This window comes from Columba livia, chromosome 3, assembly GCF_036013475.1.
Source record: "Columba livia isolate bColLiv1 breed racing homer chromosome 3, bColLiv1.pat.W.v2, whole genome shotgun sequence".
Lineage (NCBI taxonomy): Eukaryota > Metazoa > Chordata > Aves > Columbiformes > Columbidae > Columba > Columba livia.
In genome coordinates, this window is record NC_088604.1 from 79,300,519 (window position 1) to 79,320,838 (window position 20,320).

Here is a 20,320-nt window from a genome sequence, read left to right on the forward strand (position 1 = left end):
ATTCTCACCTATGACCATTCCAAATGCCTATTATTTCAATTAAGCAATCATTTAGCAAAGCTTCCCAGCAATTCAAGAAGGAAAAGAAAGACTATTTGCTTCCTGTGTAGCCTCATCTAAGTGTTCCTGCTCCAGCAGGGGGATTGGACTAGATGATCTTTTGAAGTCCCTTCCAATCCCTCACATTCTGTGATTCTGTACTTTCCAGTATTTTGACTGAAATGTCTCTTCTCAGCAGTGGCCATGCTACAGAAAGTTGCACCAGGACAACAACACACAAGTCCAGACATTTATGAACAGACATGCAGTACTACCATGGACTCTGTAGTAGTTTTAATTTTACCTGTATTTCTTCCAAAATTCAGAGAGAAAAATCTCAACAGATCAACTATGTACATATTTTGATTTTTGCAGGCTGGAACCACAACTTTAAAACAGTTACACATTCCTACTGACATGCTGCTTGGCTATTTCTCTGACTGCTTACAGGCTACACTTTTAAACTTCGTAGTTATCTGCACCTTCCAATAGAAGCCTGATAGAACCTTCTCCGGCAACTGAAGGACAGAAAAGACACCATGAGAGTTTTCAAAGAATGCTGTACAGGAAGAAGGGATGTCATGATGGAAATGAAAACACACGATTGCTTAATCTAGTATTTTAAACCAGTAATCTTCAAAAAACATTTTTTTAGTTAAGGGCAACACTTGTCATCCTGCAAACTGTGTACTGAAAACAAGGTACAAATAAGCATTTGACAAACCTCTCAATAAAATATTACAGTATTACCTAGCAGGCATTTTAGACGTTTTATTTCCTGTGTACCACTCAGACACAGGACATAAGTAGATTATCCTATTTGTAGTTTTAGTTGTTTCAGGAAAATATAGTCCTATTATTGTCGACAGATAGCCTAAAAACACAGACTGAGAGTGTATGCTTATGTTAAGGAAATAAACAAACAAACAAATAAAAACCAAGCTTTGCATGTATCTCTTGACAACATATCCGTACCCTCTCATAGGATCCACGACAATTGCTCTGGGGTTCACTAGGCCAGTGTCAAAAAGGATGCGACGCTGACGCCCATCCAGCCGAGCCACTTCTATTCTATCCAGTTGAGAGTCAGTCCAGAAGATGTTGCGACCTAGATGATCCACAGCTATCCCCTCAGGGCTTCCCAAGTCTGCAGGAGAACAGAGAAAAATGTGCCTAGGCATTATGTTTATTCCAAATACACAATGTCAGCCTTATAAGCATAACTCTTAAATGAGATAAGTTTTCTTCAGTTTTCTGGCTGTGGTCCAACAAAAGCTACTTCATTTCGGTTAGAAGAAGAATATGCATTTTGCCATATGAAGTTTAAATACAGAGAACTTTCATAAATACACAGAATGACAAATTCTATGAGGAACCAACTCATCATACATGCAAGCTTCCCCTGGGGGGTGGACACAGAAAAAGACCTGATAGCAGAGAAATAAACAGTAGAGATTATCAGAATCCTATTCTACTCTCGTCAGCAGGTGAAGAACTAGAACAGATTTTATAATCCTTGATATTTCCTTTTCTTTGGTACTGGCACACATGGCACCCCTCTGAAAACTGGATTTAAGCTAAGTTTAGACAAAGCAATACTTAAAGATAATCAGGCTCCAAAGCACTAGAGATAATGATGTTAGCTAACTGATGGAATTTAAATCCAGTCCTTCGCTTTTGCAGAGCAATCCTTTTTGGAACATGTTTTAGTACTGTATGTGCAGTTTTTGTTGGACAGTTAGTTGTTCCAAAAGCAACAGGAAATAGCAGATAATGACCTTACTGCTTTAGCATTAGTAATTTCTAACTCAGATGAACGACACAGAATAAAAATATAGCACTCCACAGTTTAATTCAGTGCTCTATACTTTCCAAGGTTTGTACAACCACTGAAAAAAGAGCAGGCAGGCTGTGCGGGATGTAATGAAGCCAAACACGGGTACAAATCAATTTTAGTCCAGTTTCAGTTCCAAAAGAAAAAGAAAGAATTGTACGACATCATTTCCAAAGAGAGGTGAAGTGACCTTTCATACCAGCCAGCTATTAAAAAAAACCCCACAACCTTTCAAATGGAGATCCATACATCATGTAAATATCCAGGAATGATGCAGTGTCACCCATTAGCCTTCTACTAATTCTCAAGTTTATTTATTGACAGCCATTAAACAAACAGTATGTGACATAAACAACCTTTCTGGAGAAAAAGCATTTGGTCCAGAACACTGGGTAGAGCAGTCTGAAACTCGCTATTGTGACTTTGCTAAGAATAATTGCACAATAGCCTAAACAGCCTCTGCTCTCTCACATAGGTGGTTTATACTTACCACACTTAAACGAGACACATGACATTATGGATGTATATTCATTGCTGAAGAGACAGAAAAGAACAAATAAGATGTATCTTACTGCTTCTGACTCACAGCTCATATACAGGGGAGCCAATAAATGAAATACGAATCAATTTTCTCTTTACCACTCCCAAGGGCACTTGGGCATACTTTAATTAGTTACACTGAATTCACATTACTACTTCTGTTTCTCCAAGTGCACCTGTGAGGCTAAACCTGTCATCTGCAAGAAACCAGCTCACATTTACCTCAGACGCTCAAATGTTCCTACTTCTTTTCTTGCTAGTGGCAGAGGCTGCTGAGAGCGGCCTCATTCTGAGGTGATGGTGGTGACAATCCCCAGTCTCTGGGATCAGAAGATCACTGACTAAATGGCAGTGGAGCAGCTTCCAGCCTCTTTCAGGAAACAGAAGAAGGCAGCAAGCAAAAAATCTGCTGCCACTGACTCCCAGGAGCCCCTGTTCCCTGACCAGATTTAAAGAAGTCTGAAGTGTCTTTCCTGCCTGGTTGACAATAAGCCAGAAAAAACTATTCCCCGTGGAGGGTTAAGGGAATATATAGGCTTCATGTCTCACCAGTCTTCCCAGAGGCACAAATGTGTTCCTGCTATATTGTCATCAGGCCTGACACAGTCACAGGCTCTGGCCCTGGGGACGGACTTGTATAGACATGTACAGCTGGTTGTAGTCATTTAAGTCATTTAAGCCACTACAACCAGGAGGAAGCTCTTCTTCCCAGCCTCCCCCCACAGCTGCAGAGCTCCGAAAGCCTCCACAGGCAATACAGCTGCAGGGATAGATGAGAACTGGATAGGACTCCACAGTAAAACATGTTTCTGCAAAGCAACGCAACTTGGATCACAAGAGCTTTAACAAACAAAAAAAAAGTAGTGCATTCCACAAAAATACACGTGAACTGAAGAAAGCAGCTGCAGCTCACAGGAGGAGAAAGGCAGAGACTGAAACAAAACAAAGAATTCTCATGAGTCTTCTGAGAGGGAAGTATTTTCCTATTTCCTGAAATTTTAAAGTTTCAGTTTGGGCCAGCATAGGAGATGTCCATTCAAATACTGAATATTCAACCTTATTTTGTTCTGAGTACTTTTCTGAAGAGCCAGTTAATGTACAGAAAGTAAACTGCAACATCACACAGGACAACAGAAATCATGAGGTGCCTTTACAGATACAATGTTTTCTGTAGCAGATATAAAACCATGAAGTTTCCATGTAGCATTGAAGCATCCTGAATTACATAAAATAATCAAATTTAGTTGAAAGCCTTCATATTTTATACACTTCAAAATTTTAAATGTGTGCACACATATTTTCATTAGAGTAATTCACATCCGTATAATTTTTTAGCAATAGTAATTTCATTCACCTTTTAAAGTGCAGAATCTGAAAAATTACTTTGAGTGGAAATTGGAAATCCTTTCCCCACAGAAATTGCAGCTGCACAGGCACATGGTTGCACAAAAGGTTAGAGTCCCTTTCAGATTAAATGTGCTGGGATGAAAAAGAAGTCTTACAAATATCTCAGCCATCAAGTTGTACAGAAATACGAAGCTCCGTAATTGCTATAATGGTTAGGGGTGGCCTTAAGCTCTCCCTTTTCCCTTCCTAGGACAATGGTAGGATCCAAGCCACCTCCATCTCTCTGCTGTTCCCAAAAGCCTGGATGAAGTCCCAGCAAACTGGCTATTCTGAAGCACAAACTCCAGGTAGAGTTCCTCCACATGTCCAAAGAAAACTAATGCAAATTTATTGCAGAGTTTTAAAACTGGTTGATCATTGTGCTAAAATAATTTCCTAAATTTTTGTGACAATAGCTGCAAAGGATCCAAAGCAAGGGCAACATCCTCCAGTATCTTGGCTTCACAGGTGTTCTAGGATCCTGAGGACACTAGTTTTCAAAAAGTGCCTCCAGCTTTTTTGTTGCCCTTTTTTTTTAATGCCCTCACATTCACTTTGTTCTCCAAACCTGTCCTCCCCCTTAACCCTTTCCATTTAAAAAAGGTTTCCATATTTAAGAGGCATGGGCTTACATTTACCCTTCTAATGAAATGGACTGCAGTGAGAAACACAGTCTTGGAGGAAAGGGTATAAGAACAGGACATAAACATAAAAGCACTAACCCCACAATACACTGCAGTCCAATTCTTGAATCATAGAATAACTCCAAGGGCAAAACCCAAACAAGGTCACTTTACTCACTTTTATTTTACAACTTGAGTGGAAGGCATGGAAAGTCACGGCTGAAACCTTTCAGTTGTTTGATCCCCAAGCTCAGGAACAGAGAACAGGGGTTCTCCTCTTCAACCTCCCTGCTCACCTGTTCTTTCTCAGCACAGCAGGCAGATGATGAGCAGAGAACACGAAAGAAAATGACTGCACATAATCCAATCTCACCTAGACAGTGCATTACCTTCCTTGCTTACCAGAACAAAAAATCAATGAGGGACAACCCACAGAGGATATTCCATGGGAACATATAAATGCATCTCTTTAGTCAGCTTTAGTTTTGATTGTGTTTGATATCCATTCAACAGCAAACTGAAAATTCATCCTCACCTTTTCAGATCATAAATACGTTGAACAATGATGGGTCTACCCCCATGCATGACCTAAGTTTTAATGAAAACCTTCCTTCTTCACATACTTACATCTTGTAGTCATTGCATCATTGTAACCAGAAATAGCTTCTGTCTACAGTAGCTTGAGCTTAGTCTACCTATGTGTTCCATTTCTTAAGGCCAGGGACATGGACCTTTTCAGGAAAGATGCTGAACCACCCTTTCTGATCAGTACTGTTGGCAAGATATGACTATAACAGAGGTGGGCTAGACAAAGGCTGCCAGGTTGGACACAACATAGCACACAGCCAAGCCTCACACAGGAAAAGTGAGGTCTTGAGTGTGCTTCACAAATCTGGGATGTCATGAGCTGGGGACTTGTCCTGAGAGTACCAGATGTGCTGCCCCACTATAGGGGCAGCCCTAAGGATAAAAGCACAAGTAGACAGCAGTAAAGCCTGCCTCAAGATTCCTCCCTAGAAGTGACAAAGCATCCAAAGAAGGTTTGTTTTTTAGTTCGTTTGTTTGTTTTTTGTTGGTTTTGGTTGGTTGGTTTTGGTTTTAAGTTTTATTTTGCGTTTCGGTTTTGGTTTTTGCTTTGGTAAACACAGCAAGAATACAGGCACAGCCTAGGACTGCAGCTGGGTACAGAAATCCTCTAAACATTGAGGAGATGAGACACTGTCCAAAGTCCAGACTATGAGGCTCTGAACCCCACACCGATTAGGGCCCTGAGGTATGCTTTAAAACCACCACAGCACCTTGATTCAGCTTTCAAACCCCTTGGCCTTCAATTAAAACGTGCCAGTGATGTTCACAAGACATTCACTGATTACACAGATACAGTATCCTGCAACTGCAAATAAGGACAGAAACATCTCACTGATATTCTGCTCTCACTTCTGGCCTTAAACTTAGTTTATTCAAAGAGAACCGACTTCTTGCCTATCTTAGCAGTGGAAAGGCAGCGAAGGGCTAATGCATAAAGAATGAATCTTTTTTCATTTTATGTTATCCAGACTTTTTCATTATTGTTTATGCAGAAAACACCATCTTGTAATGCTAGACCTCAGGCAACACCTGGGAAATATATATGATTAAATTCAAGTCTCTAATGCCATTAGAGAGTAGCAAGAGGAAGGATTTTTTGCTGTTACCTGTTTTGATGATGGTTGTTGGTTCGCCACCGTGCAGGCTGGCTCTGCTGATCGAAGGGCCACTGATGTCTGTCCAATAAACCATCTTGTCCGTGCAGTCGTAAGCAACTCCAATAACAACTTTGTCCTGTCGGTCAACAAGCAAATTCTGTCAGCTTATGCTAAACAAAAATTATTTGCCAGCAGCACTAGCTTATGGATTGAAGTCTCAAGACTGAAAAAAAACCCAAAACTCTTGAGGAAAGGTGACAGATGGAAAGGATAGACAAAGAAAATGACTTGGTGGCAGTCACTGTAGAATAGCTTAGCAAAATACTTTCAATTATAAGTCCCTTTTAAATAGCAGACACCATTTACAATTATGTTATTTCAAAGCAGCATTGTAGATATTACTACTGAATAGTTTATCTCACTTCTATAACTTCATCTGCATATCCATTTAAAGAAAGTTCATGTTTCTGTTTTACTGTGTTATTCCTCCTGTGCTTTTTTTTCCTCATTCTTTCTCTTCCAGGAGGAATAATGACTTCTATCAAATCAGACTTGTGCTCTGTATATTTATCAACTCATGCATGATAGCTGCATTCCAGCAGTGCTACCTACACAGCATCATTTTACTCAAAAAAGTTCTAGCAAAGTAAATTGTTAAAATAAAAAAAGAAAAAAGCTTAAACAAATACTACAAAAATTGTTCTGCTGGAAAGAATTTGCTCAGGCACAAGGAACATATATATAGTTTTCCAGGCAGAAGAAGATAGGACTAGAGTTTGTGTTTAGTTGAATCTTTCCTTCAGACAAATGAAAGAGACTACGAAGGTAAAACAATAATTTCACATGGATTCCCAGATCTATTGCCTGTACTGCTTTTGTAACTTGCAACTTCTTAGAAAGATGGTCCCAAACCATACATTAAAACATATGGACTTATTCATCAGCATACATTAATGCTGTATGCACAAAACAATCTGAACACTTTTACACTGCTGAACACTGTCACTTTGCAAACACTTAATGCTGAGGCAACACAAGCAGAGACACTGTCAGCAGAGACTTAAAGTTTCATTTTAATTGAAAAATTTAATGAAGACTTGCATCTTACCTCTTGGAAGCTCTTTTCTGCAGACACTTCTAATCAATTCATTTAAGTTAGACCAAGTAAATACTGAGACTAGGTGACAAAGATTCAGAATCATGTGTCTATATCAGCCTAACTACCCGATTTTGCACACAGTGTTTTACTTGATTTTTACATTATTGCAGAAGCACTTTAGACAAGAGACAAAAGCTTGATCTTGCCCTTACATCACAGCATATTGTGGTACTATTTACTGAAGAGAATCTGTGTAATTTAATAAGTATTTGGTCTACTGAATATTCACAGTAATGTAAAAAAGAGGCCAGCATACTACATGGTATTGCTATCTATTATAAATACAGTAATACTGGAATGAAAACACAAATCCCAGGCTTCAAGCAAAACCAATGTGAAGAAACTGGAAGTGAGAAGAGCTGGCATGTGTCACAGGTGACAGAAAAGATTCTCAAGACAGTAGTAAGAAGTGTGGGAAAAAGATTTACCACCCACTGGTCCTGAAAAAGGAGAAGGAAGCAAAAAAAGACAGAAGAAAAAAAAATCAAAATCTCTATATATCCTGGCTGGAGCCAAGATTTACTGAAAAACAGGAAGAGCTTAGGACTTAGGAAAAGACTTCGAGGGAGTAAAAGAGAAAAAAAGTGCCTCTCCATATAATGCTCTTATAGGTCTCCCAGACTTTTATATCAGAGTCAGAAAGCCAATGGAAGTGTGAGTATAGGATGGTTTATACGATGAGCTGTTGGAGGCATGTGAAATTACAAATATTAGATTTTTGTCATAAGATACTCTTTAAAGGCAAATAATTCTTTTTCTATAGCTCAGCTTTAGGCTTTTTGACTAGTCAGATTAGGAATATTCAGTGACAAAGTGATGGGATACCGAAATTTTAATCAAGAGTAAAAATTGAGTTTGGAACTTAAATTATCAAATTCCATAGGTGAACACTCTCACCTTTGTCAGAAGCCTTCTAAAACACATGAACCTAGTATAGTAGGTTACTTACTGGAATATGCAAGAGTGCTTTTGCACCATTTTTCTTCATATTGTTTCCCTCTAGTGGAACGTGTTCAATTTTACCACTTTGGGCAAAAAGCAAGTGCGTTCCTGGCGGGAGAGGTACTGTATCTGGTCGAACAGAGGGCCCAATAACAACAGGAGGAGCAGCTGTGCTCAGACCTTTTTAAGAGAGAAGGAAACAGATGGGGAAAAAATTAGCTTGTACAGTATAACAAAGGTTCTTGTTATTTGCAGAGGCACAATTACAGTCAGATATCTTAGAAGGAAACAGTCCTACAAGCAGACTCTAATAACTATAATCAGATGCAGAAAGCTTCTGATTTTTCCCCTTGGCTGACAGAGAAGGAGCGACTGACATAATAGGTCTTTTCATGTTCAGCTTTGTAAATTGCTCTTTCCTTCAAAATGTTTAGAAAAAACCTACTTATTTTGCAGCTGAAGCGAGGAAGTTATAAGAAGGAACATCCTTCATTTCCCAAGGCAATTCAGTTACCACACATTCAGATTTGTCACAGCTCTCAGAGAGCAGAAACGATAGGGGTCCCTCATAGTTTCAAGGCAGGGAAGAAGTTAGAAAAACATTTTCTTATTCACAGGGTCACCACAGTTATCCAGATGCCCCAGCTGAAGGAAAAGTCTGTGCTGGAGTTACTGAAGGGCTGCAGCACAAGGCATGTTGTCACTGGGCCAGCAGAGATCTGCATTGCTCCAAACCACTGCTGTATCTCAGGAGCATGAGTAACCCCCGCATTTGGGACACAGTGCACTTCGGTGGAGAGACACCCAAAAGAAACAAGTGCTTCAGCCACTTACATGGTGGTCGAACTCCTGGGCCACTTCTGGTGCCATCAATCTCATTTCCATCCCTGTCCACACACCAACAATATCCACTGCTAGAATGGCACTGAGTGGGTAGGTAATTCCCATGCTCATCACACTGGGGAATGAAATGACTAACTCTTATCTCCCTTGGGAAGAAAGTGCCTACACTTCCAAGAGCTACTTCTCGTTCACGCTGGCATTTGGTTTTTTCCGCTTCTGTGAAAAAAAATATAGATGAGTGAATATTTCTGTTTTAACTAATAACTATGTTCCATTAACAGTTAATGTATGCCGACCACTGATAACATAAGCATTCTTACCGCTGGAGGAACATGATGTTGTCACAGCACTCAAAGGCATACGCCTTCAGTGCACCCTCAGGAGCAGTCTGCCCTATGTAAATGTGATACATTTGCCTTAAACTTATGTCATTTTATCTTTCACTGTCTAGTTTAAAACAGAACAAACAGCCCCCATGTAGCTTCTGACATTGAAATGTCATAAACAGAAGCTGGAAAACACTGCCTTTCTTCTTGAGGCACATTTGCAAGAACATTCTGTCCAACTTGCAAACACCATGTCTACTCATTTGGAAGTTATCCATGGGCCTTAAAATCCGACTAATTAGCCAGGCCATAGAGTGGATAAAGGGTTTTTTGTGATGCTAAAAGTCGAGTTTCCCTTCAGAGCCACAAAAGAAAACCACAACAGGAGGCAGATGCTGAGCTCTACATAGAACCCAGGAAGTGAAACCAATCATTGCTTTGATGTATATTAGATCTTTCGCGTTCAGTTATCAAGTCTGAGCACTCATTTTATCCTTTGGGTCTAAGAAAGGAATTGCAGGGACAGATTGTCCAGTCCCTAGTAAAGCACATAAGTAAGGCTATACAGAAAACAGGAATACTACCATGTACATAGAGAAATGTATGATGCACAGTGGCTACACCACATGGATATGTATTCCTGTAGTGATTACAGAGGAATGACTGACCTTCCAGATTATCAGGAGGTTCAGGGATTTGGTTCTTTTGGTTTCAATTTTACAAAACGGTCTGGACTAAAATACACTTCTTATGGTATTATCTGTCATGCAATAGGGAATGTCATCTGGATCAATATATCCTTCTAGATGTCAAACAACACAATGAAATTAAAAGAATACAACATTATTTTTCTTCTCTAGACAAAGAAATCTGGCTTTACCTCACACTTAAGACCCCTGAAGGGTTCTGTGCATTGGGAAAGAGCTCTAATATAGGGGAATATATTTTTCCTGTCAATGATTTCTACAGACAGTTAGAAAAACTTACCACAAACTGCCTGCTGAAAAGGCTTTAACATTACACACTCATTTATTCCTTCCTTGTTTTTACATTGCCTGGTGGACAGCACTAGCTATGCATGGCTCAGACTAGACCCAGCCCAGCTCAGCAAAAAGCTAATCCCATGCACTCACAGACTACTGTGGTGTAAATCACACAAATACAAAAGGAAAAGGGTACTTTTTTATTATTATTTAAACTGGTTATGCAAGCAAAAGCTTTGGACAAGTTTCATGCACCTGGACACAATTAGAGAAATACAAATGTCTGGAGAACAGCTCACTCTAAACAACTGAAATACTTGGCATCAACTTTAATGTGGGTGGTGGAGAGCCTTGAATCAACCTACAAAACCAGACCCTGAAGGAAAGCCTCCATTATCGGTCTCAAATTTTGTTTTCACGTATTCAATACACTACGCAGTATGCAGATAAAAGCAATGTTGATTCCAGTAACTGGGCCATTTTGCCACACTTTTTTTCTTCATTGCATTCATGACATCTTTCATAGAATCACGGAATCATTTCAGTTGGAAGAGACCTTCACGATCATCAAGTCCAACCATAACCTAACCTAACTCTAGCACCAAACCATGTCCCTAAGAACCTCACCTAAATGCCTTTTAAACACCTCCAGGGATGGTGACTCCACCACTTCCCTGGGCAGTCTGTTCCGATGCCTGACAAACCTTTTCATAAAGAATTTTTTTCCTAATATCCAATCTAAACCTCTCCTGGTGCAACATGAGGCCATTTCCTCTTGTCCTATTACTTGCTACTTGGAAGAAGAGACCAACACCCTCCATGCTGCAACCTCCTTTCAGGTAGTTGTAGACAGTGATAAGGTCTCCCCTCAGCCTCCTTTTCTACAGACTGAACAGCCTCAGCTCCCTCAGCTGCTCCTCATCAGACTTGTGCTCCAGATCCCTCACCAGCTCCATCAACCTCCTCTGCACTCTCTCTAGTATTTCAATGTCCTTCTTATGATGAGTGGCCCAAAACTGAACACAGGATTCAAGGTGTGGCCTCACCAGTGCCAAGTACAGTGGCACAATCACTTCTTTAGTTCTGCTGGCCATACTGTTTCTGATACAAGCCAGGATGCTCCTGGCCTTTTTGGCCACCTGGGCACACTGCTGGCTCATCCATCTTTGAGAGACACTATTAACTCCTCCTCAGTAGGACAGAAAAACAAATGAAGAAACTGGTTGGTTTTCCTTCCCATCTGAAACTCCAAGAATTAGAGAATACCCAACAGCTTACAATTTTATAAATGAATAGACCAGGAAAATGAGTTAGCAAATATGAACTGTAGAAAAGAATGCATATATACTTCCAGACAGGACACAGCTGTTATACACAAAATACATTAGTATTCACGGTAACTTGAAATACCAATGTATTTACTTATTTCAATACAATATTCACATTATATCTGCAGATTTTATACAGGAATACTAATGGAATTTTTGAAGAATACTTATATTGCAATGATCAAGACCAATCTCACTAATGGCCTAATTATGCAACTAGTCCCCCTAAAGTCAAGAGACTAGTCAAACGAATTATTTTCAAAATCAGCTCTTAACTTTTTTAAAGGCAGGGAATATGATTTGTACTTTCTAAAAAATTCCATCATCATTGAATTTTCAGTTGCATAAAAGGACGTCAAATATCCTACTGCCAGTAACTTTTAGGAGTAACTACATATTTTACTGCTTCTGTGCTCCTGAACGTGCCTTATATTTGTGACGAACTTTTTTAACAGTATCAAATGTGATAAGTAATCTATGTTAAATAGACATTCTGAAAAGAAATAAAGCCAGTGTTACCATGTTCATCTGTGCTGACTCAATCATTTTAACCTGTCTTTCAATGTGAAATTCATTTCAACTCACTAACATGAATTTAGCCAATATGAAAATACATAAACCAAAACAAGCCCCTAAACTAGTTATGACAGTTCAAACCAGGCATTTGGAATCCATATCGTATTTTTTCCTCTCTTTATCTCTGAATCATGAGGAGGATTACTATGCTTTCAGTTTAAAGACACCTACAGAAAACTGAGATGAGTCCCAGTCCAGTATTGTAGCCTATGCAGCAATGAAGTCACAATAATATTAGATCCAGCTGACAGCTGGTTGGGATAAACAGTCTGCTAATACAGTCATACATCTTACTCAATGTGCTTAAGAGAAGATGCTCTGATTTTGCAAGCTTAAAATTTCATTAATTGTCTGAAATTAGGCTAGCTATGACAGTCTGAAAGATGGGATTGACACAGTAAATACAGCACATTCCCTGCCCTGATGAGCTAACAGCACAAATTAGACAAAATATACATTAGGTCGATGCAGACGTCATTGCGGTTTTTGCATTGTTGAAATTTGCCATTTGATACTGGATACATCCTTAAATAAATGTGGTTATGTTATACACCATTTTAATATGCTTTTCTAGCTTTACTTATTTTGCTACTAACTTATTACTTGCTGTTTATCTTATACTTATTTTAGACTATGGAAATGATGTTAGACAAAAAGCTAATTGGCGCAATTTTCTTACTTGAGTTCAAAATGTGTCATAAGGCAGCGGAGCAACTTGCAACGTCAACAACGCATTTGGCCCAGGAATTGCTAACGAACATACAGTGCAGCGGTGGGTCAAAAAGTTTCATAAAGGAGATGAAAGCCCTGAAGATAAGGAGCGTAGTGGTCGGCCAGCGGGAGCTGACAATGACCAATGGAGAGCAATCATCAAAGCTGATTGTCTTACAACTACACCAGAAGTTGCCAAAGAACTCCATGTCAATCACCCAATGGCCACTTGGCATTTGAGGAAAATTGGAAAGGTGAAAAACCTCGATAAGTGGGTGCCTCATAATCTAAGTGAAAATAAAAAAACATTGTCCTTTTGAAATGTTGTCTTCTCTTATGCTACACAACAACAATGAACCATTTCTTGATCGGATTGCGACATGCCACAATTTTATATGACAATCAGCAACGACCAGCTCAGCTGTTGGGCTGAGAAGAACCTCCAAAGCACTTCCCAAAGCCAAATTTGCACCAAAAAAAGGTCCTGGTCACTGTGTGGTTGTCTGCTGGCACCCTGACCCACTACAGCTTTCTGAATCCCAGTGAAAACATTGCATCTGAGAAGTACACTCAGCAAATTGATGAGATGCACCCAAAACTGCAACGCCTGCAGCTGGCATCAGTCAACAGAAAGGGCCCAATTCTTCTCCACAACAATGCCTGACCACACATTGCACAACCAACACTTAAAAAGTTGAACAAATCAAGCTATGAAGTTTTGCCTCATCTGCCATGTTCTTTGTAAGCCAGCTTCCAGACACAAACCTTCTGGCTAATAATTTTCCTTGCCACCAGTAGAGTAGCCTAAATGAGGCTTCTTAGTGCTCTTCCTTTAATATAAATACAGTAATATTTCATCCAATCAAGACTTGTCAAAGATACAGAAGAATTGACATCAGGGGAGTTCTCTGATTTCTTGACTGCTGTGAAGAAAACTTCCATTAACTACAACAGGTAGAGGCAAGAATAGGCAATGCTTACCTGCCGTAATGGTGTTGTTAACACCTACTACTACACCTGGGCATAGCAAATGGAAAAGAAGTCATGCCTATTTCAAGGCTCCATATCCAGAGGTTACCAGCCCTGATTTTTAGAAGTTCTTACCATTCTTGAAAGCCACATTTGAAAGCCAAGCCAAACAATCATGTCAATTATGAGAAAAACAGTATATGCCAGGGTTAGTTCACATTGCCAGAGGTTAAACAAACAGTAAGAGCAAGACCTGCGTAATCTTCAGTGTTGCAGGAAAGCAGGGGTGCCAACAACCTTTTATTAACAGCAGGACCAAGTTTCAATATTTAAACATTACTGCTTAGTATTTGTTATAAAATGGAATAAAAATCCATTCTCACTGCTTTTTGATACAGTTGATGCTTGGCTGACGAAGGTAACACACTGACATAATAGCTTTGTATTTTCCTATGGCACTCTACTTAATGCTCACAGGTTAGTATTTCTTTTGAAACAAAGCACCATACTGTGGGCTACATTAATTTGATAAATGATTAAAAACTGAAAAATCACCTGAGTCAGTGGACAAATGTCATGAAGGAACGGTATTTCTAGTGAGTTCCTTAGACTTTTAAATTTCCTTATCAAGAAATTTAATGCCTTTGTTAGGATTCCAGAGGAAAACACAACCATAGGTCACACCATTTGTGAAAGAGAAATAGGCCATAAAACATGAGAAGGACAGGATCTCATCACTAGGTAAACTGAGCTCATTAAAATAAACAAGTAGATTTAGACAGTCAAATGGAAAGTTATACTTCTTATAACACTCTGTGTAGACCAGCCTCTAGAGATAGACTAATCTTGGAAACCACAATCAAAAAAAAGCTCTCAGCAGGTCACAGCTTTCAGCAGATAACTGTGAGCAGATAAGCTGCCAGTACCCAGCTCAGTCCTGCAAAGATTGTGAGGGGGTATAAATAAAAATTCAGCATATACACAGGGAACACTGCACAGGTATAGAGAAGCAATGTGGGACTGCGGAGATGATTCAAGGAATACTGGGTCCAGTTCTGGTAACCACAGTTCCAAAGGATAGTGAAAAATGGAACCAGTTTACAGAAAAGAGCTCCTAAGAGAGAAGCTGTAGCGCAAAACAGAGATCAAAGGCCTGATGAAGAAGTCATGTTCCATGGACCACAGTACATGCAAGTCAGACCAGATACACAGAATGGTGCATCATGAACTCAAGCTAAATATATACCCTTCCTCAGAAAAACAAATTTGTATTTAATATTTTAAATCTATTTTTCCAGTTGTTTCATAAACTACCAGTAGCAGTCTGGAATTTAAGTTACTGAAATATGTAATGGAACTTGAAAAAAATGAAATGGAAATAGCATGGATATGGAAAGTGGGGCAGGTGAAAAACATACTCGCACACACTTCCCACATAAGCGAAGAAAAAAATGAAATGGGAAAAAAAAAAACGAAAAAAAAAAACGGCTGCAAAAAAGAGGATGAGAAACAGATGAACAGGACACCCATTTTGCAGGGGGGATTACAGTCTGATACATGAAACCAAATTCAATTAGTTCTGCAACAGCATTCAAAAAATGTAAGGTCTGATATAACTACTCAAACAGGTTTTCATTCACAAGCTACAGAGAGCAGTGATTTAAAACTGTGTCCAGAATCAATATGTAATCAAAGACTGCTTTTAAATTTCCTTTTAAATTTATTGCCCACATATCACAAGAAGTTATACTGACATTTTTAATTGCTGTTCTCAGACCAAAAAAAAAAAGAGAGGGAAAAACCCCAAACAAAATAACACACTTCCTTTTGTCCCTTCCTTTGTAATCCTTCGCTTACAGTGCATTTCTCATGTGAAACAGATTGCGTACAGAGGAGCAGAGAAGGGCCCTTAACAGTCAGACCGCTAGTTCCAAGAATCTAGATTTGTTTCTGTTTAGTAAACAGTGTCTGGGGTCTGCAGGGTAGAAACACTCAGACATCTGGTTGTTTGAAATGGAAAATTGAAGCGTGAGGAAATAATGAAGTACAGACTTCCTTAATAGCTGTGAGCAGTGGGACATTCCAGCATCATTAACTCTTTCATTGACCTGCTGGTTCACTGTGACAGACACTCCCTTGTGTGTGACTCAGATCTTTTTTACTTGTTAGTCTACTTGTTTCAAGAGTTGCTGTTCAGCAGTGGTAAGATTCAACAGTAGATTTCACATAATAATGAAGACACGAAACAAGCAAGTAATCATATGCATGGATCAAAACAGGGTACAGCAAAAAGGAGTATTCAGATGAATGAAACTTTCCATGCTGTTACCATCCAGGAAAGACTTCAGTGACTTAACTGAGGCTAATTAGATCAAAACCTAAGTGGGCAAAAAGGGAAAGAAAGGGTGTCTAATTACAGCTGAATACAATACAGCCTCATCTGCAATCTCCATTCTGAAGCAACCCACTTTACAAATTGGGTGCTAAAGTAAACCAAGCTGCTTTTTGCTAGGCTTCACAAAGTACATTTTAATTCTATCTCTGGACAATTATTAACTGTTGGATATATCCATTTAAAAAGTACTGAAGCTTTAGCAGCTGATGAGAACCCAAGGGCAGCTATTGTTCTATTAAGTCTCTAAGAAGGGAGGAGTAGCTAAGTTTGTTGTAAACACTGCCCTTGCTGCAGACCAGCAAAGCATTACAGATAATCTCTACTTCAGTCAGGATTCAGCAAAAGCGAGTTCTTAGCTACATAGATTTTTTTTTTCCCTGCTCGGAGCATTTCATAAGCAGAGCCAATTGCTAGAAGTGCTTCTAAAGCATGTCTTCTACTAGTAGTATAAAACAGCATAAAAAAAATCAGGAAGGCATATATGAAGACTAACAAAACCTGGCAGATCCCCACCCATGAAAACAGCAGATACAAGAAAACTCTCCAAAATATTTAGTTACTAACATTAAAGCTCTGACATGGAAAGATGCCCATTCAAAATACAATTGCATTGAGTATGGGAAGTCAAGAAGTGCACAGGATAAGCAGTAAAAAACAACATAAAGCTACCACAACATAGTACACTGTGCATAGCAGATTCGTAGACACACTAACCACTACATGTGAAAAAGGGAGCGTTCTCAACAGAAATTTAAATTTAAATTTAAATAAGCTATCACATGTACTCAGAAGAAATTAATTGTGTTCAGGTGATTGGTTGAATTCAAGTATCAGTGTACCAAATAACTTGTTACATCTACAAAGGGGATGTGCCGGACATGAAAATATTATTTCTTCCTCTGCAATTCTCCCCAAGGAACTGGAAGTTTTAAGATTTGTTTTTGCTTCAGGTTACTAACATCAAGTTTCTCTTCTAGGAGGAATAAGCCTGGTTTTATCAGCTGGTTGGTTAGCGAAATGTTTTGACACAGGTTAGAAACACTAGATAGTTCTGCATTTCATCTAGTATTAAAATGAAAATGGACATGCGGTTTCACGCATGAAAAGTTAGTTAAAAATAATACTGAAGGACTGACAAAGTGGTACCAGCTAAAGCTTCAGAATTAAACACTGCAAAACCTTCTACAATTTACCTCTGATAGAAAAGTCTACAAGCACTGGGTAATTTGACATAACACATGTGGTTGAACACATGATGAAACGTCATATAAATATGATCTAAAACCATAAACAACCTTGTGATTTTTTTATGCCTTTCCTATAAATGATCCTTTGCCCTTTTGTTTAAAGACATAAGCATCCAATCGTAAAAAGTAAAAAAAAAAATAAATAAAAAAGAACTTCAGAATTAAGGAATATTAAGTTTCAGCAATGCATCAGGTAGTAATATTGTGCCATGCAGACAAACACTTTTAAGCCAACACATCCAGTGTAAAAAAAAACAAGAATAAACACACACCAAAACAACAAAACAAACTCAATTTTGAATCATTAAATACTCTGGACATCATTAAGACCACAGTGCAGAAGCTGAATTATAAAGACAGCTTCCCTCCTCAGTCATACTGCTTCTTGCTTTTTCCCCTTTTGCCCTATGCCTTCGCTTACTCTTAGCTGCACAATTTGAGTTTCACTCTGTTGAGAGGTACACGGTCTTTTGCCCAACAGCAGGAACCTTGAATCAGAAGAACTGTTTTAATATACTCAGCATTCTGCAAAGCTTGAGTGCTGTCCCATGGGTTTGCCACATTTTTGAATTAAAGTAACCGGAACAATGCCACATGTGCTTCAATGTTCCTCACTTTTTTGTTGTTGTTGTTTAAGCATGCCTTCAAGATCAGCAGTTTTATACTTCAAGGCCCAAACTACAATGCAAGAACAGAACAGTAGGAGCATAAAGAATTTTCTACTAAATAGAGAACAAGCTGGGTAAATACACGAACTGGAGTTAGTCTCTCTGGACTCTTGCTGGCTACACATGGCACATAGGTATCTAGATCCCCCTGAAGACAACTGTCCAAGTACTTTGGTCTCATCCTTGACTTTTCTCCTGTAATTGTCACATTACATTACATTGCAAACAGTTCCAGATATTTTATGATAAATGACTATGGTGCGTGCAAACCAAATCAGCCTGTGGTCAAGCCTTCACGTAAGGCAACTTCAGAAGTTAGCATCAGCTTGAGAACTGCTGGGGACAGAACAAACAAAACTAGACATTGAACAGCATAACGTGGAAAAGTGATAATAGTCAAGATACAGATTTTGGCACAAGCTTGGTGAAGTTCAAAACAAAGGAACCAAATTAACATATATCCTCCAATTCCCAAATTATACTTCTGGTCCCACTTTCAAGAACTGTAAAATTTTACCTCCTAACACACACCGGAAACCATCCCCACGATAACCTGCCTTACACTGGCAGCTGAAGGACCCAGGAGTGTTGTAGCAGAAGGCGTCTGGATGACAGTGGCCCTGTTGACACTCATCTACATCTGTAAAAGAAAAGACCAGTCTCAGATAACTGTTCCTCCTGTTGGACAAATCAGAGTGACGAATTAAAGTGTGAACCTTCCCTAATATTTCAGGCTCCTATTTTGGGGATATCTGATTAGAATTCTAGACCTTTAGAAGAACAACTATACAGAAATGCAGAGGAGAAGAGAGGGAAAAAAAAAAAAAGCATGTCTTTTTAGGTTCTGTGCCTCAGCGCTCTGCTACTCCAATGGATAACTAGCATTGTTAGCTTGCACAGTATTGCACAGTATTTCACAAGTATTGCACAAGTATTTCCCATGCTTCTCAAGGAGAAGAATTAACACAGCAAGAGAAGGAGGATTTGACCAACAAGGTTTCCAACATGTAGTTAGGTAAAGCTGCTCGCCTACTGCACTCTAATTGACATGAAACAGAACGTAACTTTTTTTTTACATAGCCTGAGCATCACATGTCACCACCTTAGTAATATAAACCAATACAGTGCAATACAGTTCCAGCAGATGAAGATCTGGTCTGCTAACTGCAACTAATGCAATTTCTGCATTTACCTCATCTTGCACCTTCTGTAGCTCGAATACTGAAGAATGAATTCAAAAGTGAGAGGAGGGAACGACAAAAGCTTAATGCAATGCCTGCCCAAGGGACTTAAACTATGAGATTTCCTACTTGAAATCGTAACTATAGGACATTGCAATGACCAGCTAAGTTGTGCAATAAAGGGTATAAAAATCCCCACAACAAATGGTGCTACCCACCCTCACAGGCACGTCCATCTCCAGAGAAGCCAGGGAGGCATGTGCAGATGTAGGCCGACCCTCCGGTGTACACACACTGAGCGCGCTGAGGAATGTCACAATTGTGTGTGCCCGTCTGGCAATGGTTTATGGCGTAGTCAACAGCTGCAGGTGAGATGTGCAAGAGAGGAGATGAAAATCTGAATTTTCCTCTGCAAAGTCTGAAGCTCACAGTAAGTTTATAGGGAGACAATAACAGCTGTGAAAGCATGCAGAAGAGAAAGGAAACAAGGGAACTGGAATTTTTCGTTCTGGGGGTTGGAAATTTTTTTTGCTAAGACCTCCCCTTTCACTGGTGTTAAATTTACTTATTGATGTTTTACAAGGCACTGATTGTCCCTGGCATGTCATAAATGTTTGTTAGTAGAGAACATGGCAGAAAGGCTATCACAGTGACAGATCCTAACGTTGAGTACTATCCCTGACAGTTTTGTTTATAAAAAGGAGTCCTGAATGAAGAAAGGTCACGCATCTCACAGAGGTACCTCACATGTTAGCTAAGTGGCCAGTTCACTGCACTGGGAATTATTAGATATCCTGCTACACTAACCTAGCACTGACCCAGGGCTGTCATCACTTGGCAACAGATAGGAGTTGTGACTCACTCAATAGAAGATAAACAAATTTG

General features: G+C 39.3%; 1 protein-coding gene across 1 annotated transcript in view; it reads right to left on the reverse strand.

The window, feature by feature from the left end:
- The window catches only part of NID1 (nidogen 1), a 48,646-nt gene that overhangs the window by 7,192 nt on the left and 21,134 nt on the right, over positions 1 to 20,320 (reverse strand). The window contains exons 11-16 of the mRNA XM_065059756.1: positions 19,654 to 19,797; positions 18,772 to 18,894; positions 9,043 to 9,267; positions 8,216 to 8,388; positions 6,117 to 6,243; positions 1,015 to 1,186 (exon numbers count right to left, since the gene is read on the reverse strand). Of these exons, the coding sequence (XP_064915828.1) occupies positions 1,015 to 1,186; positions 6,117 to 6,243; positions 8,216 to 8,388; positions 9,043 to 9,267; positions 18,772 to 18,894; positions 19,654 to 19,797 (964 nt within the window). The remainder of the gene's footprint in view (positions 1 to 1,014; positions 1,187 to 6,116; positions 6,244 to 8,215; positions 8,389 to 9,042; positions 9,268 to 18,771; positions 18,895 to 19,653; positions 19,798 to 20,320) is intronic.